A 21,559-nucleotide genomic window follows, 5' to 3' on the forward strand; every position below is an offset into this window, starting at 1 on the left:
CCTCCACCCAGGTAGCTGGACATGCACACAGCCAAGGCATGTCCATACAGACATGCACAGGGCAATACATCCCCAGCCCCTGCTCTCCAGGTCCCTCCACTCCAAGTGAGCCAGCAGCTGTCCCCCTTACTAGCCTGCAGCCACTCACACAATGACTGTCACTGGCTGAGGCCGCCCACCTCCCAGTGCCTAAGGCCCTCTCTATGGGACAGGCCCACACCTCCCTGGGCAGCAGCCTACAACCAATTGTGGTTCTGGGCTCTGGCTGGCTGGATGCAGGCTGATGAGTTGATCCTGCTGGGTCCACTGTGCCCAGCTGGAAAGCCTTCCTCACCTGGCTCTCCTAAATCTCCCATGGGAGTCAAACCAAGCCCCCCTTCACCTGGCTCCAGAGAAGCTGGGGGGAAGATGGAGTGTGGGGTGGGTGGCTGAGCTGGAGGAGAAGAGGGATGGTGTCAAGGTTCCTCCCCCACTCTGAACTCTAGGGTACAGATGTGGGGACCTGCATGAAAACCTCCTAAGCTTACTTTTACCAGCTTAGGTTAAAACTTCCCCAAGGTATAAATTAATTTTATCCTTTACCCTTGGAATATCCACTGCCACCACCAAACTCTAAGTGGGTTTACTGGGAAACGTAGTTTGGACACGTCTTTCCCCCCAAAATCCTCCCAACCCTCGCACCCCCCTTCCTAGGAAAGGTTTGGTAAAAATCCTCACCAATTTGCATAGGTGACCACAGACCCAAACCCTTAGATCTGAGAACAATGAAAAAGCATTCAGTTTTCTTACAAGAAGACTTTTAATAGAAGTAAATAGAAATAAAGGAATCACCTCTGTAAAATCAGGATGGTAGATACCTTACAGGGTAATTCGATTCAAAACATAAAGAATCCCTGTAGGCAAAACCTTAAGTTACAAAAAAGACACACAGACAGGAATAGTCATTCTATTCAGCACAGTTCCTTTCTCAGCCATTTAAAGAAATCATAATCTAACACACACCTAGCTAGATTACTTACTAAAAGTTCTAAGACTCCATTCCTGGTCTATCCCCAGCAAAAAAAGCATACCAACAGACACAGACCCTTTGTTTCTCTCCCTCCTCCCGGCTTTTGAAAGTATCTTGTCTCCTCATTGGTCATTTTGGTCAGGTGCCAGCGAGGTTACCTTTAGCTTCTTAACCCTTTACAGGTGAGAGGATTTTTTTCCTCTGGCCAGGAGGGATTTTAAAGGGGTTTACCCTTCCCTTTATATTTATGACGGATGGGGCACCTGAATGGGGAGTGAAGGGGACAGAACTGGACCGGCCAGACAGGGGCTTGGTTGAGCCCTGGGGAAAGGAGGGCTGGGTGGCACCGCTGGGTCCGGTTTGGGCAGGGGACCAGGTTCCGTTCTGGCTGGAGGCTGCCCGGTGGCACCCCTGGGTCCAGTCCGGGCAGGGGACCGGGTTCTGTTCTGGCTGAAGGCTGGGTCGGCACCGCTGGGTCTGGTCCGGGCACGGGCTGGGAGAGGGAAGCTGCTCGGTCCGGGGAAGGGGGCGCTGGGGTTCGGTTCGGCCCTTGGAACGCGCAGCGAGGTTCGGTTCTGCGCAGCCCGCAGAGCAACGGCCGGGCCCGGCTGTCGCTGACTGGTGCGGGAGGCCGCTGGGCTCGCTCGGGTTCGGTCGGGTCCCCTGCACAGAGCGCAGCGGGGCCGGGAAGGGGGCGGGTCGCGGGGAGGAGGAGCAGCGGGGCGGGCGCTGCCGAGCCTCTCCTAGTTCCTGCTCGCTGCCCGGGCAGCGGGCTCCTGGGACCATGAGTGGCCGGGCAGGGTCCGCGGCTCCTGCCCAGAACGGGTGCCCCGCGGCGCTCCGGGAGCGGTTCCCGTCGCTCAGGCAGGACTACGAGCTCGCCTGCAAGGTGGGAGCCTGCCCCGGCCGCGGGTGGGGAGCTCCGCCCGGGCGCGGGGCGGAGGGGGCAGCCGCCCCGCGCTGCCTGCGCCCCGGGGGCCGGGAGGGGTCGGCGCAGCGTGGGGGCGGGTTGCTCCCCAGGGGTCCCCTGGCGTTGCTCAGCCCCAGCGCTGGCCGGCCCCCCCCCGACCCGCTCCCACTTGCCGCGGAGCCTGGGCTGGCGGGGGAGCCTCTCCCGCGATGGCCACGCTCGTGTGGGGCCGGTTTTCTTCCCCGTCTGCAGCGCTCGCTGGTGCACGCGGCTCCCCCTGCAGCCCGGGTCCGGCTCACAAGATACGAGCTGCGCTGGGGAGGAAGCGAGCGGTTTGGCGGGCAGCGTGTTGACAGCATCTCTGCAGCGGGGACAGTTGGCGAAGGGCCCAGTGGGGCAGGGCGGGGGAGAGACGTGCTGGGGTCCGGGTTCGCGCCCCCCCCCCGCTCCCCCACGGCCTGTCAGACGCGCCCTGGGTCTCAGGGATCCCCTCCGAAGCTCAGGGTGGGGGTGGCTGCGTGTGCAGAGCACAGGGGGACGGTGCCCTCCCCTGCCCTCCCCGCAGGCTGGTGCTGGCCTAGCCCGGGGGCTGCGTCCAGCGGTTCCCACCCCTTGCAGCAGCCCTTGTAGGGGCGGATACGTTCCCGTGGCCGGGAGAGGGAGGCTGATCCAAAGCACCTCTTGGCTGGGCACAGCCTGAGTAGGTGGGAACCAACCCCAAGGGTTTTGGCTTCATGTCTGACAAGGGCGGGGGGCCCATGGGACTTCACAAGGCAGGGGGAGCAGGGCTGCCATGGAGGCCCGCACCCAAGAGTGCACAGTGCAAGGGCGGTTGGCAGCTGTCAGTTCTGTCCTTTTTGCCAGCTTCCCCATTCTCTCTGTCCCCACAGTCAGCTGCCATCAGGCGCCTTCACTGGATGGGCACGGGACCCAGTCAGCCACATGGCAAGGGTTCCCAGCAGAGGTATCTGCTACCAGCCATAAAAGTGGTCGTCGTCGTCCCCCCCCCAATTGGATGTGATCGTCGGTAGGGAGTTCTGATGATCCACCTCTAAAATTGTCACTGTACAGAGAAGAGGCCAGGCCCCGGCGCATGGGAATATGTGAGCTGGACTTGATCCAGACCCAGCCTGGGACCAGCAGAATAGATGCTCACTGTGCTCCTTGAGCCTGCAGCCTGCAGCTGAGAAGGGTGCTTATCAGTCTTAGTACAGGGAGATGTGTGCAGCCCTTCCCTTTCCTTTCTGGGTCTCGCTATGCTCACAGAGCTCTGCATTTGCATCCGGAGCTGTTAACACAGGGAGAAACATGTCCTCATGGGGCTTGCTTTGCTCACTCCCCGCTGCAATACCTATCTTATACAGCTCCCACTCCCAGAGAACCCAGAGTCTTTGAGGTATTTCACCTCACAACACCTCCAGGAGGCAGGGCAGGGCTGTTACACCCTCATTGTATGGCTGGGGGAACTGAGGCCCAGAGAGGCAAAGTGAATTGCCCAAGGTCACACAAGAAGTCTGTGCCAGAGCAGGGAATTGAATCACGGGAGGGGGAGGGACACTTCTGAGCCCCCCCAGCACCCTGGCCATTCTTCCACTCTGCCGAGCAGCTTGTTTTGCCCCTGCCTGCAATTGCTGTGAGGGTTCGTTCTGCTTTGCTTTGGTTATTCCGAAAAATTGAATTTGGCCCCATTTTTTTTTCTTGGCCACTTCCTTCTTTTCTTTTCTTTTTTAATGCTTGCACCTTCCTCCTGCTCCTTTCTCTCTGATTTTTTGATGGGCTTATGGGGGGAGAGTTTTTTTTTCCCAAAAGCAACCTGGAAACTTTACCTGGAGCAAGCTAGAGCCAGAATAGAGTGCTATTCCCAAAGCTTGCCTCTCTTCAGGTGCATCTGCACCAAAGGATTTGGCGACATCAGTCAAGGTGAATTCGCCTGCAGAAGGGTCATTTGGGGACTCAGAATCTTTTGCAGTACAGTTTATTTGCCGGCCCAACAAGAATGATCCCATTCCCCATCTTTCCTCCAGGACAGACCCCTTGTCTGCATGCCTGGGCAGAGACAGCTAGAATGTCAGGGCCTGACTTGCAGAAGCACAGAGCACCTGCACCTTCCATTGACTTCCACAGAGGGTGCAGGGGCTCATCTCCACTGACAGGCAGGACCTTAGACCAGTGGCTCTCAAACTTTCTTACTGGTGACCCCTTTCACATCGCAAGCCTCTGAGGGCGACCCTCCTTATCAATTAAACCCACTTTTTTATATGCTTAACACCATTATAAATGCTGGAGGCCAAGCAGGGTTTGGGGTGGAGGCCGACAGCTCGTGAGTCCCCATGTAATAACCTCAGAACCCCCTGAGGGGTCCCAACCCCCCAGTTTGAGAACCCCTGCCTTAGACTATTTCATTCTCTGCAGGTCGCTTGCTGCAGGCCCTGCTTCGTGTTCTGGTTTTAACAGGGGTTGGGGGCTGCCCATGTGCCTGATGAATTAACACCCAGTGACGGCCAGGAAATTGCTGTTATGGCAGAGCAGGCAGGAGGGGATCGCACTTTCTGGGCAGCTGAATACTTGTTAATAATGCACAGTGTTTCTCCTGGCCAGGGTGCTGCCTCACCCTCCCTGGTGTAAAAATGGATGTGGAGGTGCCAATGAAGCCAAGCTGCTGTTTGCTTAGGAGGAGTGGATGCTGAGCTGTGTGTTTGTTTTGGTATTTGGTGTGGGTGAGGTGGTTGGAGCAAGGCAGAGAGTCCTGGGGCTGTCAGAGTTTGCTCAAGGAAACAAGGCGGGCGTGGTAAGATCTTTTATTGGACCAGCTTCCGTTGGTGAGAGAGGCAATTTTGAGTTTACCCAGAGCTCTGGGAAAGGTCCACCGAGCATCACAGCTACATACAAGGTGGAACAGATTGTTCAGTGTAAGTAGTTAACACCTATTTCAAGGGACCATTCAAAGGGAAGTGGCCCGTTAACACCCAGCCAGTCATGGGGGGGTGAAGGAAGGGGGAAGAAGGCAGCTGGGGAGGGGGTTGTTAGTGGGTTATGGATTGTTGTAGTAAGCCATAAATCCAGTGTCCCTGGTCAGTCCATGAGTTTTAGTGCCTTGCAAAGTTATGAATTTAAGCTCCAAAGCTTGTCTTTTGAAAGTGTTGTGCAGGTTTCCCTTGAGAACGAAGACAGAGAGATCAGATACAGAGTGATCACTTGGTGAAAAGTGTTCACCCACAGGTGACAGGGTGTTTGTCTTGTATCGTTTTCCTGTGTGAGTTCATTCGAGAGCGTAGTGATTGTCTGGTTTCGCCCACATAGTAGTTACTGTGCATTTAGTGCACTGGATGAGGTACACCGCATGTTGTGATAGGCAGGTGTAGGATCCATGGATCTTGAAAGGTGAGTTGTGAGAGGTGTTGATCACTGGAGCAGTGGAGATATGGCTGCAGGTTTTGCATCTGTTATTCTCGTAGGGTCTGGCACCACTTTGAGTTGGTGAGCCCTGGTCTACGGGGAGCTTGCTTCTGATGATGAACTGGGAGTGGTTTGTAGGCCAGAAGTGGGGGTTCAGGAAAGATTTCCTTCAGGATGGAGTCCCCATCAAGTATGGGTTGTATTTGTTTGATGTTATTCTGTATGAGTTCCGGTGTGTGGTGGTAGGTGTGATGACGACTAGGGGTGTGTGGTTGGAGGGGGTTTTATTTCTGTATTGAAGCAGATTCTCTCAGGGTATTTGGTTGGCCTGTTCCACAATGTGATCTACTGCTCTGGTGCAGTGTCCCTGTTTGGTGAAGGCCGATTGAGTGTGCTAAGGTGTATATCCTGGACTTTCTCCTTGGACCTGGACAAAGGGGACAACAGAAAGAATGAGCCATTTCTTGAGATGGGCCTGAGGTCTTTGTCCGTCTACCTGTGATCTCAGGGAGAAACCTGACGCTGGTATCTGGAGAACTGACTGGAGGGGGATAGTGCCAGGGTGTGTCCCATTCTCTAGGAAGAGATCCATGGGGTATTTGTAGATGAAACGTGTCTAGTTACAAAGAGTGCCAGCAGCACCGTGCTCCTGGCCTAGCGCCATTCCGAAGCACCAGCAGAAGCAGCAATTAAATGCTATGTTCATATAGAGGGGAAACTCGTTTAGCCATTCCCTGCTAGATAATGGGGTCACGGTCAGACTCTCTAGCAGTGACATCCCTCCTGTAATGACTTCCACCGCTACTAGTTCGTTCTTTCGGTCGGTCGGTCTGTCTGTCTTATTTTGCCCATTGGAAGCTCCATGGAGTCCGGTCACATGTGCTCTCATGGCTGAGTGCTGTGGGAGCGAAGAGAAGGAAACTCTGTGGTGGTGAGATGGCTCTGAACATATGAGCTGTTCCTGGCTCTGAGTGTATTAGAGACCACCACAGAAGCAGGGAGGGAAGAAAGTTAAATTTCTAGGACTCACCTGCAGCTACAGGAGCATTTCCCAGTCTGGGGAGCAGCTGACACTGCGGAGAAACATTGCCTGACTTGCAGAAGCACAGAGCACCTGCACCTCCCAGTAGCCTGTGTTACTGAGGAGACGAACTGCTGGGGAGACCCTGCTTTAAGGGAAGCTGTATCTGAAACCTACACTATAGGGCAGTGTTGCTTTGTGTGGGGTTCAAATCTGTATTTGAAAGAGAAAGGGAGCTGGGAAAGGAAATGGCTCTGACAAGCTCCGGGAATAAAAAGAAACACCCCAGGCTGCCCCTGACTGTGTCACCCACCACCCCAGTCAGTGCTCCTCCTCAACAGGGCTGCACCATCCTCACCCCAGTTCTGCCCTTACCCCAAATCGCATGCTCCCCCAGCACTATTAATGAGTTTTTGCACCCGTGTTGTAGGTGATGCTGATTGGAGATTCGGGCGTGGGGAAAACCTGCTTCCTGCTCCAGTTCAAAGATGGGGCCTTCCTCTCTGGGACCTTCATAGCCACCGTCGGCATAGACTTCCGGGTGAGACCGCTGCAGCTTTCTGCGCTAGGGAGAGCCTCTTGTTACAGCTCAGGGGATGAGCGTGAAACACCCCCTCTGCCCCCATTCAGATAATCATTGAATAGAAGAGTATTCAGTTAAACTGCCCTGGTGTCTTCGATTGCAGGAGCTATTGCCTGAAGAAAAGGGGCGAGTAGCACTGAGGAGGGGCCCTCTCTCTTTGCCCAGAGCCTGGCTAAGCAGAGAGTATTATGTGAATGGCTGATGTGATCCACATGCTGCTGGGGCTGGAGCCAGTCACGCTGCTGCAGCTTTGGAGAGTATCTATCTCTCCAGTCTAGTGTATTCAGAGGGCACCAATCCTTGTAGTGTGTAGGCCCTGAAAGTACATTAGAATAAGGGAAGAGGAAGTTTCAGACCCAGGTTTTGCTGTCCTGACATGGGCTTTTTTCTCATTATCTTATATTTCCAGCCCTCCGTTTACACTTAGGGCCTGATTCTTCTCTCACTCCCCCTGGGGCGAATTGGGAGTTAGTCCACTGAATTAAGCCATGTTCCACAGAGATCGGAGTCTGGCTCTTTGAATGGAGGATATGTTCTCCCAAAGGATGTATTGGAGATGATGTCGGTGTGGATGGGTGTGCCTGCATGGATGCCGGAGGCTTATCAGTAGTGAAAGGTGAACTTCAGAGGTTTGAGCCAGATAAATGCCCAAACGTCTGGGCTCTTATTCCACCGTTCTGTGAACATTTGAAGCCTGCACAACTGAGCTGGACTCTAGCAATTTGAGGCTTCCTGGGGGGCAGGAGGAGGAGGATTATCATTATTGATTTATATGACCACAGTGCCTCTGAGGCCCAAGCCTGGCCCAGCACCCCATTGTGCTAGGCACTTTACAAACACGGAACAAAAAGCTGGTCCGTGCCCCAGGATGCTTACTGATCATCCTTGTTGGCAACTGGGCCAGAAACCATCTGTTCTCCTGGAACCAGCGTCTCTTGCTGCGGCTGTGCAAGGCAGAGGGGCACAAAACTGAAGCCAGAGCGTTACCTTTACTCTTCCAGCCCTCAAATGAGCTTCAGCTTCGGTGTGATGAAATGTTCCATCTGGTTCCTGTTTTACCCAGACTAGTTCACCAAGCCCTGTCTGTAATGCAGGTGTGTGCAACTGATTATTAATGCAGGGTTGTGCCCGCGGCATTGTGGGTCTGTGGGCACTGGGATCTGTGTGTCCTGGGATGCAGATACGTGACCGTGTGATGCTGTGGAGGGTGGTTTGTGTCAGGGAGAGTGCAGGTGTATATGAAATGAAGGTACGTTCTTGATGTCAGTGACTTGACATTTTAACCTCAGGGCTTTCTATGTTGCCCATGGTAGCTCTGTGCTGAATTGTTGATACAGCACCATAGGGTTACATGGTGCTTTACTACACATACAAAGATGGAGAGGCAGATTCTGTCCCCTGCCTCAGCCCCTATGAGCTGCTTTGTTTTGACCCCCAGAGCAGCCCAGAAACTAATGCCACCTTTGACTCCATTCCTGTGGATTGGGCCTTATTTTATTATTATTGTTTTTCATTTGTATAACCATAATATCTAGGGGCCCCACATGGCCCAGGACCCCCTGTACTAGGTGCTCTAAAACACAGAACATAAAGACAGTCCCTGCCCCAAGGAGTGTCCAATCTAAGTGTAAGACAGGAGACAATAGATGGCTACAGACAGATGGGACTGTACAAATGAACCATGAAACTCCAGATTGGTTGGCATGGTGGGCAGTTGTCTCTGCACACCAAGAGCCGAACCGTTGCTTTCTGTGGGGCTTCTCCTGGGCATGCAGCACAGTCTCTGCTCCAAAGTTAAAATCAACGTTGAGACAAGAACAACCGGAGGAGACCCTGTTCCTGTCTCTGTGCGTGGCTGGGCTGAGCGAGAGCATGCATGCGGTGTTGTGTATTCTAGCACTGTTGTAGCAGCACTCCATGCACTGCCCTGAGGCCTCAGCCAGATGCAAGCTCCCTGCTATTGAATGGAGAGCTTTACCTGGGCCTCTCTGTTTTGCATCGTGTCATTACTCTGGTGACAAGTGTTCAAGGCTAGTGTGCTCGTATTAATTACAGATGACCTGCTGCATTTAACCTGCTCATCGGATGCCTTTTTAATGCCCCCACTACTGAGTTCCGCCAGATTTGTCATCTGCAGCCAGGGGAAGGTTTGGCAGCAGCATCCCACGTTGGCGCACCCTCTCCTTACCCATTCGGAGTCTGGCACCACTCTGTAAATATCCACTGTCAAGAGGTGCCCAATCAAAGCAACCAGAGTATCCAGGGCATTCATTAGGAGGGCAGCCAGCCAATCAGAGAATGCACTGGCAAGTGACACCCACCCGACCAGTCATAACAACTGGAGTAAAAAGAGTATCCATTGAGAAGAAACACCCACCCAGCCAATCAAAATAAGGTGAATATCAAGGGCCTGGACAACTGTCCGCAGTATGAAAACATCCCCAGCAAGCTTGTTTGCAGACACAGGTAGGAGTCTGAGCAGGTGTAGCGTGGGTCTGGATTTAATGGTACTTGCTGCTTCTCTAATACGTAGCTGGTTGAGGTTTGCAGGATTTTTACTCCTCTCCATTACTGCCGCCAAATGAACCCCTTAGCGGGACAGGGCTGTGCTAAATTCTCTCCCAGGTTGAGGCTGCACTGAATTTTCCCATTGATCTCTGCTTGTGTTTCTCAAGTGACTGCTTTTGTTTGTTATGTGGGGCAATCTCGGAAATATGTGTCGCTCACGTGCTAGGTCCAATCCTGCAACGTGCAAAGCACCTTCTTCAACTCCCACGGATGTCAGCAGGAACTGCGGGCAGTCAGCCCCTCACAGGTTTCAGCCCATCTGTTAGCACCTCTGGCTGCCAAATAGGCCCAGAGGCTCTGAGATAAAAGCAAACCAGCCAGATTGTGGTGCTGGGTGTTTCAAGTTCTTTGACAGGCTGAATTTCAGATCAGTGGAGGAGTGAGAATGTTGCAGCGTGGTGTAAAGTGCCCTGCAGGGCAGGCTCCCTGGAAATACTGGTAACAACCACCTCCTGTTGGTTTCTTGGTCCAAGCTCTGAGGGGGGCTTCAGGAGAGATGTTCTGTTAGATACCTTCGTTCCATACATTATTATTTCTGGATGTCTCTGTTTTTCTGCTTCTAATGCAGTCTGTCTAAGCTATGGTACTTCTAGGGTGCCATGACCATGATGTGTGAGCAGGAATGGTGTCCCTAGCCTCTGTTTGCCAGAAGCTGGGAATGAGCAACGGGATGGATCACTTGATGATTACCTGTTATGTTCATTCCCTTTGGGGCACCTGGCATTGGCCACTGTTGGAAGACAGGATACTGGGCTAGATGGACCTTTGGTCTGACCCAGTAGAGCCGTTCTTATGTTCACTAGCTCCCAATCTCTCCAGATGGATGTTTAAATTGTAGGAAAATGCATCCATGAGGGATGCCCAAGCTGGAAGCTTTCTCCACAGCTGCCAGTTTGAATGTTTACAGTGGGCTCACACCATGAGTATGAGCCGTTGAGTCAATTAATATCTATCTTTCTTAATATCCTGCCTTGCTATTTAGCTGACAGGAGAAGCTGCTGCAGAGAAAGGAGACAGACCTAGAAGAGAGTTACCTGTTACCTCCTTCTCTTTTTGTCTCCAGGCTCTGAATCCAGCATTGCATGCACCTGCATCAGTGGAGCTGGTCTATACTGAACCATGCCATAGGGTTCAAGATGACTATGGTACCGTGGAATGCAGTATGGGGAAGGTGCACCCCACAAAAGACCACACCTGGCTTTCCCACCATATTAAATCAGTGTGGTTTTGTTTTCTCTTACAGAATAAAGTCGTGGCAGTGGACGGTGTGAAAGTAAAATTGCAGGTGAGTCCAGTATCTGATCCTGATGCAGCATGTGCAGTTGATACTTTGTCTGAGGGTGTCTGTACAAATAGGCCATGATCCATGGCTTTTATCTATTCTTTGCCATGTGTACACACTCCCTAATAAGGTTTGGGGGGAGGGGAAGGGAAGCCGATCTTTTCTCTCCCAGCTTAACTCTTGCAGTGACGGTGCACAGTCAGCCAGTGTTTGATAGCTATTAATATGGACATTTCTCAGGGAGAGGTGAGGCCTTGGGGGAAAAGACTGTTCTGGGTGTGATGTGGTACGTGATATGCGATATGTGTACAATATACAACACCTTTAAAAACATCCCTTCATAAAGACCAGGGACAAAGGCTTAGTTTTTACCAACCTTTCATGCATTTGCCCCATATAACTTTGGCAACTCGCAGCCTGAAGTCTTGCTTGGGACCTCATATATAATTTAATCCAGAGCTCTGAATCTCTTTCAGACTTGTTTTTATAACCTGGAAATCCCCTCCTACACAAGGAGTGGCATATACAAGCCGTGTGTCCCTGAGTGCTTCCAACCCTTGCACTGACTCTGAGGTCTTGGTTCTTTCCCTTCTGTTATGCCCGGATGCCAACGCTCCCCTGGAATTGGAGAGCTGGGAATGAAACCGGTGGCAGTGGGGTTTCTCCCTTGGTTTTCATCGGGGCTGTTTCTTTGCAGATCTGGGACACAGCAGGGCAGGAGCGATTTCGTAGCATGACCCACGCCTACTACAGAGATGCCCAGGGTAGGTTCTTAGGCGGGTTTGTGGTTTGCCCGATCCGGGGTCAGATGAGAACCGGAATCTGCAGACCTAGTGGAGCTGCTCTTGCCACTAATACCCAGGAACAGAATCTTCATTAAACCCCCGCTTTGTCTCTCTTCTTTTCTTCCAGCTTTGCTCCTCTTTTATGACATCACCAGCAAAATGTCCTTTGACAATGTTCGGGTCAGTATGTATCTCCTTGGACCTCACTGACACAATCGTTAACTCCTAAACCCCCAGAGAGGGGCAGCAGAGTCTCCTCATTCTGAAAGCTCTGGCAGACTGATGTAATGGGAGGGCCTTTCCCAATGCTTGGCAGCTAGCAATGCAGAACAGCCACTTCTCTGCCTATTCAGTTTGCTCTGTGTTACGATGCAATGGGCAACTTTTGCCTTAGTCACAGCGGGCATAGGGGAATCGTTATACTTTGGGTCCAGAACCTGAAATACTGAACCCAATAGTGCAGAAAGCTGAGCACCCTCGGCTCTCCTCGAAACCAGTGGGGCTCTCTTATCCTGGGTTGTCAGCAAGAAATGAACTTGGGGTCTTCAGCACTGAAAGCAGAGCCTCTGTTGCTTGAGCTGAAGGAGAAACTCTGTTAGCTGGCAACTGTAGTAGACTATTATCCGCTCCAACCTATCACATTGGTGATGCAGCCGCACTGGATGGCGGTAACATGAGTTGTTAAGTCAGATGGGTTTGGAAGAATTGTTCGGTGCTACAATGTATTGAAAGCCATGCACAGTCAACGGGCACCGAAGGTAGCTGGCACCCTACTAAATCAGGGACCCAAAGGGAGGCTGCCTCTGAATCCTGCCTCTTGGCAGACAGTGTCTTGAGGCTCAGAAATGGGCGCAAGATGGTACGGGCTGGCAGACTCTACAGGACACTGAGGTGCAAAGACAAACCGTTGACTAAGGTGCCCAGAGATGAGAGCTGGCTGGGAATTTTTCGATGAAACATATTTTCCATCAGAAAATGGTCAAAACCAAAACTTTTCATGGAGAGGGATCTGTTTGACACCACTTTTGTTGAGAAGGTTTCTCAGGTCCCCGCTGGAATTGCTGGTGGCAAGGGTGAGAGAGACAATGCACCACCCCAGAACAGCAAATAGCCCCATGGTTCAGACACTCCCCAGGAATGTGGATGACCCAGGTTTTAGTCTCCGCCCCAAATCAGGCTGAGCAAGGATCTTTCTTTCTCTGTTTTGGTCCATGAAAAATGTTGAAAAGTCTCCGTTTCTTTCCACATCAGAACAAAAGCAGATTTTGAATCCTTGAATTTTTTCACCAGCCATTATTTGTGTGTCCCAGAGACTCTTGGGCATAAGTGCTCCAAAACTACATGGAAATAGCAGCCCATGTTCCACCCCTTTAATCTGGCTGTTGCTATGCAGAGGCCTTCCTGGCTCTCCCCACACACTTATAGTTGCATATAAACCTGCTTGTCTCCGCTGTTCATCTTTAATACCATGTGACCCTCTTCCTCTCTTGCAGGCCTGGCTCACACAGATACATGAATATGCCCAAAAGGATGTGGTCATTATGTTGTTAGGCAATAAGGTGAGTGTCGCTTCCTGGTGGGTGACTGAGAGATGTGCTCATGTACAGCTACTCTCCTTCTTTGTTTTGTGCTGTGCCCCCCACCTCAGACCAAGGACACCCCAAATCCGTACAGATGTGGTTCTGAGGCTCCCCCTCTTCATTCAGTGACACCATCTCATGGGGGGGCTTTGCCTGCCCCATTTTGGAAGAACATGATCTCCAACCACTGCTAATCCGTATCAGCTCTGACCATGCAGGGCAGCATTCACACTTCTTCATTTTCCAACTTCATCAGCCTGTGTGGCCTTGTCTGTATTTCATCAAACCCAAGTACCTATCTACCAAGGTACCAGACAGAAAACTCAGCTACTCCTTGAGTTGTCCAGTAGGCATGGAGGGAAGCTCAAGAAGCTATGATATCCCACAGACAGCGTCACCACCAGGGCCCAAACTCTGGGTTCCACTGTTTCAGGGACCTACGGTGGATGTGACTCGCTGCCCCAAACCCAGAACCAGGCGCCATTTTAGATTCTCAAAAAGAAAAGGAGTACTTGTGGCACCTTAGAGACTAACCAATTTATTTGAGCATAAGCTTTCGTGAGCTACAGCTCACTTCATCGGATGCATATCGTGGAAACTGCAGCAGACTTTATATACACAGAGAATATGAAACAATACCTCCTCCCACCCCACGGTCCTGCTGGTAATAGCTTATCTAAAATGATCATCAAGTTGGGCCATTTCCAGCACAAATCCAGGTTTTCTCACCCTCCACCCCCCCCACACAAATTCACTCTCCTGCTGGTGATAGCCCATCCAAAGTGACCACTCTCCCTACAATGTGCATGATAATCAAGGTGGGCCATTTCCAGCACAAATTCAGGTTTTCTCACCCCCCCACCCCCATACACACACAAACTCACTCTCCTGCTGGTAATAGCTCATCAATATAGCGCAAGTAGAGTAGGGGCTTTAGGGGACGAGAGCTGAGGAAGCGTTGTTCTAAATCAGCCATAAAAATGTTATGCCATAACAGAGCTTCCTCAGCTCTCGTCCCCTAAAGCCCCTACTCTACTTGCGCTATATTGATGACATCTTCATCATCTGGACCCATGGAAAAGAAGCCCTTGAGGAATTCCACCATGATTTCAACAATTTCCATCCCACCATCAACCTCAGCCTGGTCCAGTCCACACAAGAGATCCACTTCCTGGACACTACAGTGCTAATAAACAATGGTCACATAAACACCACCCTATACCGGAAACCTACTGACCGCTATTCCTACCTACATGCCTCCAGCTTTCACCCTGACCACACCACACGATCCATCGTCTACAGCCAAGCTCTGCGATACAACTGCATTTGCTCCAACCCCTCAGACAGAGACAAACACCTACAAGATCTCTGTCAAGCTTTCTTACAACTACAATACCCACCTGCGGAAGTAAAGAAACAGATTGATAGAGCCAGAAGAGTTCCCAGAAGTTACCTACTACAGGACAGGCCTAACAAAGAAAATAACAGAACGCCACTAGCCGTCACCTTCAGCCCCCAACTAAAACCCCTCCAACGCATTATTAAGGATCTACAACCTATCCTAAAGGATGACCCAACACTCTCACAAATCTTGGGAGACAGGCCAGTCCTTACCTACAGACAGCCCCGCAACCTGAAGCAAATACTCACCAACAACCACATACCACACAACAGAACCACTAACCCAGGAACTTATCCTTGCAACAAAGCCCGTTGCCAACTGTGCCCACATATCTATTCAGGGGACACCATCACAGGGCCCAATAACATCAGCCACACTATCAGAGGCTCGTTCACCTGCACATCCACCAATGTGATATATGCCATCATGTGCCAGCAATGCCCCTCTGCCATTTACATTGGTCAAACTGGACAGTCTCTACGTAAAAGAATAAATGGACACAAATCAGATGTCAAGAATTATAACATTCATAAACCAGTCGGAGAACACTTCAATCTCTCTGGTCACGCAATCACAGACATGAAGGTCGCTATCTCAAAACAAAAAAACTTCAAATCCAGACTCCAGCGAGAAACTGCTGAATTGGAATTCATTTGCAAATTGGATACTATTAATTTAGGCTTAAATAGAGACTGGGAGAGGCTAAGTCATTATGCAAGGTAGCCTGTTTCCCCTTGCTTTTTCCTACCCCCCCCCCCCCAGATGTTCTGGTTTAACTTGGATTTAAACTTGGAGAGTGGTCAGTTTGGATGAGCTATTACCAGCAGGAGAGTGAGTTTGTGTGTGTATGGGGGTGGGGGGGTGAGAAAACCTGAATTTGTGCTGGAAATGGCCCACCTTGATTATCATGCACATTGTAGGGAGAGTGGTCACTTTGGATGAGCTATTACCAGCAGGATAGTGAGTTTGTGTGTGTGGTTTTTGGGAGGGGGGTGAGAGAACCTGGATTTGTGCAGGAAATGGCCCAACTTGATTATCATGCACATTGTGTAGAGAGTTGTCACTTCGGATGGGCTATCACCAGCAGGAGAGTGAATTTGTGTGGGGGGGTGGAGGGTGAGAAAACCTGGATTTGTGCTGGAAATGGCCCAACTTGATGATCACTTTAGATAAGCTATTACCAGCAGGACAGTGGGGTGGGAGGAGGTATTGTTTCATATTCTCTGTGTGTATATAAAGTCTGCTGCAGTTTCCACGGTATGCATCTGATGAAGTGAGCTGTAGCTCACGAAAGCTCATGCTCAAATAAATTGTTTAGTCTCTAAGGTGCCACAAGTACTCCTTTTCTTTTTGCGAATACAGACTAACATGGCTGTTACTCTGAAACCTGTCATTTTAGATTCTGTAATTCCTTAACTTGGTTCTCTGATAACACGTAGCCTGTATAGAGCATTCTTCTTCTTCCAACCTTAATTTCCCACCTAGGTCCCAGAGGGAGCCCATGTCAGAGCTGGGAACAGAATCCATGAGCTCTGAGCTCCCATTGCTGTGCCCACGTCCCTCCCTGTGACATTTACCTGGGTTTGGAATTTTCCTAAGAGAACCCGGTGAGCGGTTTAAATGCCGCAAAATGACACTCGTGTGCGTCCATGCCCACTTCTGCCAGCAGAGGGAAGCCCAAGTCTGATTCTTCAGCAAGTGAAGTCAAGGACTCGGAGGCTCCGTGATGGCCTGCTAGTGCAAGGCTGATCTGTGAGTCTCTGTGCCACTCCGGTAACTATTTCCCTTTGTTTACAGGCTGATGTGAGCAACGAGAGAGTCATCAGGATGGAGGATGGAGAGTCACTAGCCAGGGTGAGCTGCCCCAGGGTTTTGCAGGGTGTCTGTCATCCCTGAAGGTATCTGGCCCCTCCCTTCATCATCCTCAGTCCCATGTGGGCTATGATCACCTTTGCTGTGCAGGACAGACCTTAACTAGGCTACTCCCCGGGATCACAGAGCTGTTTCTCTGAGCCAATCATCCATCTATCACCTCAGTTCCTCCAGCTCTTAAACCACTTTCAGATTTAGACGTACTCTGGGCCGTGCTTAATTTGTGCCAGGGCCTGGCAGCTCGGAGCCCCGGCACCTCTGGGCTTGCTGTATCAGTTACAAATGTAAAACAATTGCTTGAGGCCCGGCCGCTCTTTCATTACAAATTAAGCACTGACTCTGAGACTGTGTCTGGACTGAAGGGATGAAAGTGAGAGAGGTCAGATGTAGGGGAGGAGGCTAGATGGGATGGGAGGGCAGGGAGGGTTTGGGCTATGAGATGCAGGAGGTTGAGGGCTGAAGATAGGGTGTGGGGGCGCAATTGAATTGCAGTGTGAGGGAGGACCCTGAGAGGGCTGCATTGGTGGGAGTGGCGTTAAAGATTGGAGCAGTGTGCAGTACAAGGACGCACCCCTCAGCCTGCCAAGGTATGTGAGAGACCATTAATCTGTCTGCTCAGTGGCGTGGACAGAACAAGGAGCAATGGTCTCAAGTTGCAGTGTGGGAGGTCTAGGTTGGATATTAGGAAACACTGTTTCACTAGGAGGGTGGTGAAGCACTGGAATGGGTTACATAAGGAGGTGGTGTAATCTCCATCCTTAGAGGTTTTTAAGGCCCGGCTTGACAAAGCCCTGGCTGGGATGATTTAGTTGGGGATTGGTCCTGCTTTGAGCAGGGGGTAGGAGTAGATGACCTTCTGAGGTCTCTTCCAACCCTAATCTTCTATGATTCTATGATTCTTCTATGATACGGTCAAATGAGGCTCCACCAAAACATTAGCATCCTCTCCAGATCCCCAGAGAGACCCCTGTTCCCCTCCCCCTCAGAAGGCCTCTGATCTGCTCTCCCCCTTCTGGACTCCTCAATCTTCCTTCAAACCAGGCCTCCCCGGAGTAACCAGCTGTGCAAGTGCATAGCACCGCCGCTGGTTGCTCTGCCTCCGGTTGCTGTTCCGTCTGGGGCCTCTTCTGGCCAAAGGCCCAGACCCAAGGAACCGCCTTGAATCCCCTGAGATTGGCTTTGCTGGTAGATCGGCGGGGGTGTTTCAGAAGAGGACGGGAGCTAGGGGAAGGGGTAGTAACTGGCAGCGCAGTGGCTGATGGTGCTGCACCCCCTCTGCAGGAATACGGAGTGCCTTTCATGGAGACCAGCGCCAAGACGGGTATGAATGTGGAGCTGGCATTTCGGGCCATTGCCAAGTGAGTAACTGAAGGACTGAAAGGGCAGCTTCCCATGCCAGGGCTGCCTTCCCATACCAAGGGGCATTGATTTAACATGTGCGTACAGAGTTGGGAACATGTGCCCCTGGGGGAGGGAGATATCTTTGCCTTCAAAGGGAAAGTGTCATCTAGTGGTTAGAGCAGGGGACCAGGGCTCTTGGGATCTACACACTCACTGTGTGGGCAAGCTGCTTATCCCCCGATGGCTATAAAATTGCCCTATCTCAGAGTATTATTAAGCTTAACTCATTGATGTTTGTAAAGCATGCACACCTGGGCTGGTCAATGCGGGGGTCTGATGCTTTCCTTTGAAGCAGTTGGCATTTGCCCAGGGCAGGGACAGATTGCAGGTCTGCATGGGCTGCTGGTCCGCTCCAGCACAGCACTTCCTATGGGCAAAGTCTGTAACGCTCAGACGCTTTCCTCTAGAGTGGGATATAAAAGCATCAGAATCCCTGAGAGCTCTTGGACCAGAGCCTCAGCTGGCGTAAAGGGGCAGCGTTCCATTGACTTTGGCTGAGGAGCTGGTCCCTTGTCTCCTTTGTCCCCAGACCTTGTTCTGCTCTCCGGCTGGGGAGCCAAGTTCTAGCCCAGAGTTAATTTTTGACAGTCAGGTCACAAGCCTGTGAATTGCCACCCAATGTCCCTGGGATGTGGGTCCAATTCCCAGCAGCACTTCAAAAAACCTCACTGCTTTCCACCACCGACGTGCCAGATGCAGCAGGGGCCAGGGCAAAAGGGCTGAAAGGGAGCTATGCTGCTGCTAGCCACTGATTCACAGAGGTACTGTTGCGTTCCACCTCGAAATAGAAAGATCAAAGGCTCCTTGAATGTTATCCCAGTGCTACATGATGCAGGTCCATTGCCAGCAAGTGGGATTAACCCTGTGCTAACACATCTGTCCCATCCGCAGCCCCCAGCCCTCCAAGATACAATTCTTCACGGGGTTTTGTTTCACCTTCCCCTGAATTCATATTGTTTCCCTGGCTGGAGCTCAGTATCTCTCCGTCAATGTGGCTCTTGGCCTCCTGAACACTGGCTTAAGACTTGGCCAGATGTATCGGCTGGCAGAGAGGACTGGAGTGGGCTGAGGTTGTCGCTCCCATGGCACATCCTGCTGGGGGAAGTAGAACAGGGCCAGGTCTGCTCAAGAAGTCGAGCCATGTGTTCCACCCTCTCATCACACCCCCTGGAAGAAAGGGAGGTGGAGAACACCGTGTCCACCTTTCTTCAGGGATGCACAGCTGCTTCTGCTGGGCGAGGGGTGGCTGGTGTGATGTTTCACCGCTGTGCTTCTTTCAGAGAACTCAAGCAGCGAGCTGTGCAGCAGCCGGACGAGCCCAGGTTCCAGATTCACGACTACATAGAGTCACAGAAGAAGAAGACCAGCTGCTGTTCCTTCATGTGAGAGAGGAGGATGGCAGGGCAGGAAGGAGGACTTGGGGCACAGGGGCCTGGTATAATGCAAGAGCAAGGCGGGGCTGGAGAGGAAACTGGTCAGAAGACCTTTACAAATATTTCTGGCCATAAATTACAATAGGAAAAAGGCAAACCTACCCTGAGAGGGGGCGGGGTGTGCATGCGGGGGTGTGTGGACGTGCATGAGTGTGGGTGGCTGCGGGGAAGTTACAACAGCAGCCAAATAAAGGCCAGTTCTGGGTTTTGCCTGACTAGCAAATCTTACAATGTGAGAGTCCAACCTTTGGGGAGTCACTCCTGGCAGCACAGCCAAAGCCTGGCCTCTTGGGAGTGGCTTGCGTCAGCCTCGCCTGCATAGCCAGGACCCCAATGATCAGGACTCAGCTGGTTCAGCCTTAAAACAAGCCAGAGTCCAGTGTCTATCCAGACTGGGCCAAGTCAATGTTGGCTGCATTGCCAGTGCCCCATTTTCAAGACGGGACCGAGTCATCCTCAGCAGCGTAGCCACGGCCCTGTATCTATCTGGATTGGGCCAGGTCAGCACTGCTGCATAGCCGGGGTCCCACACCTTTCAGTCTAGAGTCACCACCTTTCTGACCAGTTTCCATGAGACATCTGCTCTGGAGTCTCACCAGGCTGAGGGGGCCAGGGCAGGAAGAACCGTTTCTCTCCCTCTTGCATTAACAGGTGAAGTTTTCCTGCAGCGAATGAAATCGGCAGGAGTGTTTGCTAAAGGAAGAGGCATAGGAGACCTTTTCCCTGTGACAGCTGGTCCCTCCCCACTCCTCTCACCTCCTCCAGGCCCCTGCAGCTGGGCTGTCCCCTTTGCCCAACCTCCTCCTGCCGCTGAGCATGTCCCAAGCAAAGGACTTGGGGTGCTAAGTGTTATTACAGTGCCTGCTATGTTGGAAGAAAGCTGCCGATCGCAGCGTTAGTGGAGAGAGAGGAAATCACTATCTATTTTTCTGACTCTAAAAAGAAATGTTTAAATTCTGCTCTTATTTATATTTATCTCAGGCTAAATTGCGATTTAATCCTTTACGAGAGGCCAAGTCCCAGCATGCCACGGACGCTCTCTGGATCCCACCCCTCTCCTGTTCTAAAGCATTAGCACCCGCGCTGCTAAGGTGGGGGTGAGCATGGAGCCAGCATTGGCAGCCTGTGGCCACTTGCTGCAGGATCCACCCCCTGGCCGCCACCGGGACAGGGGAGATCTTATTCTCCCAGCTCATTCCATTGCACTCCGCTGGTCGCTCTCCTGCCGATGGAGTTAGAAGCCATGCCTCTTGCTGTTGAAATAAAACTGCTGAAAATTAAGGGCCTGATCCAAAGCCCACTGAGGCCTTTGAGAGTCTCCCCGTTGATTTCACTGGGCTCTGGATCAGGCCCTAATTGCTGAGCGACCGGGTATTTCGTGCTCTCAAAGGCAACCCCCTGCTGCCTCTCTCCAGGTGTGTTCAAATACCCTTGATGCTGTGACACAAATTGGTCACAGCTGCAGAAGAGGAGGCTTTGACCCTCTCTCCCTGTTGCACCCCCCGCCAGCCTGGCTTTTGCAGCATATGTGGTGCCTTTGATTACGCAGCATTCAGAAGGCTCTGGGGCTCACCAGGGAAACACGGGGCAAATGAGTGATATGGGTCCTGCCTTAGGTTTGGTTTTCCTCAGGAGGACTCAGGGAATTGATAACAGGGCACAGAGCCTTTGACCTCTAGGCCACCAGCTCAGCTACAATCTGAATTCTTACTGAAGCCCAGGGAAAGATTCTCTCTGGCTTGAGGGAGAGTCAGATGCAGCCCAAAGTCAGCAGCGCTGACAGTGACCACCGTCTGCTGGCTCTGGGGAGTGGCCCGTGTGAAATGAGTCTCTGGCCGGTTCCTAAGAGACGGGTGTGCACAGCACAGAAATAAGCCTTGTAATTGGCACCGAGTTGTCAGCAGAGCGGCCAAGCTCCAAATGGGCATGGAGAGCAAGCCCCCCGTTTACTCCCAGGCATATTGACAGGAGATAGTGGGAGAAGGCTCATCACCGCTGCCCATACAGGAGTTATTTTGTCGGTAGCTAGAGACTCTCTGTCTGCCAAGCTCTCGAGCCAGCTCTTCAACAGCTATTGCTTTTTAGAGTTTAGATTTCCCGACTGTGGCCCATTTGCGTCACCTTTACCATGATTTTACCATTTGTCTGGTTTCCATTTTCCTTTCTCTAGTGAAAGTTGCAAACCCCTAGTGATTCCCCGGGCCCCATTCAGCAAGGCACTGAAGCACATGCTTTACATGAGTCCCATTGACTTTGCTGAATTGGGGCCCTGAGAGTGACGGCATTACTCTCTCCAGGTAGCTGTCTTGTCTGTGTG

The 21,559-nt window shown here is 51.8% G+C and overlaps 1 protein-coding gene across 3 annotated transcripts; it reads left to right on the plus strand.

The window, feature by feature from the left end:
* The first annotated feature begins 1,738 nt into the window (after positions 1–1,738).
* RAB37 (RAB37, member RAS oncogene family) lies at positions 1,739–20,509 on the plus strand. 3 transcript variants are annotated; one of them, XM_073310209.1, is made up of 10 exons: positions 1,741–1,898; positions 6,767–6,877; positions 10,731–10,772; positions 11,467–11,533; positions 11,682–11,734; positions 13,048–13,113; positions 16,334–16,390; positions 17,690–17,766; positions 19,090–19,191; positions 19,894–20,509. In XM_073310209.1, exons 1-10 carry the CDS (start codon positions 1,794–1,796, stop codon positions 19,895–19,897), a joined length of 684 nt encoding a protein of 227 aa, XP_073166310.1. In that variant the 5' UTR covers positions 1,741–1,793; the 3' UTR covers positions 19,898–20,509. The 3 variants fall into 3 exon arrangements, with proteins under 3 accessions (XP_073166312.1, XP_073166310.1, XP_073166311.1); XM_073310210.1 differs by lacking the exon at positions 1,741–1,898 and adding an exon at positions 3,756–3,839 and having other exon boundaries at positions 19,090–20,509; XM_073310211.1 differs by lacking the exon at positions 6,767–6,877 and having other exon boundaries at positions 1,739–1,898; positions 19,090–20,509.
* Positions 20,510–21,559: the final 1,050 nt, after the last annotated feature.

The sequence above is a fragment of the Lepidochelys kempii genome, chromosome 14, assembly GCF_965140265.1.
Source record: "Lepidochelys kempii isolate rLepKem1 chromosome 14, rLepKem1.hap2, whole genome shotgun sequence".
Lineage (NCBI taxonomy): Eukaryota > Metazoa > Chordata > Testudines > Cheloniidae > Lepidochelys > Lepidochelys kempii.

Coding starts and splice junctions, on each gene's coding strand:
- RAB37 (XM_073310209.1), top strand. CDS start 1,794: ATGAGTGGCCGGGCAGGGTCCGCGGCTCCTGCCCAGAACGGGTGCCCC. Junction 6,878..10,730: donor CCGTCGGCATAGACTTCCGG/GTGAGACCGCTG, acceptor TTTCTCTTACAG/AATAAAGTCGTGGCAGTGGA. Junction 11,534..11,681: donor CTACTACAGAGATGCCCAGG/GTAGGTTCTTAG, acceptor CTTTTCTTCCAG/CTTTGCTCCTCTTTTATGAC.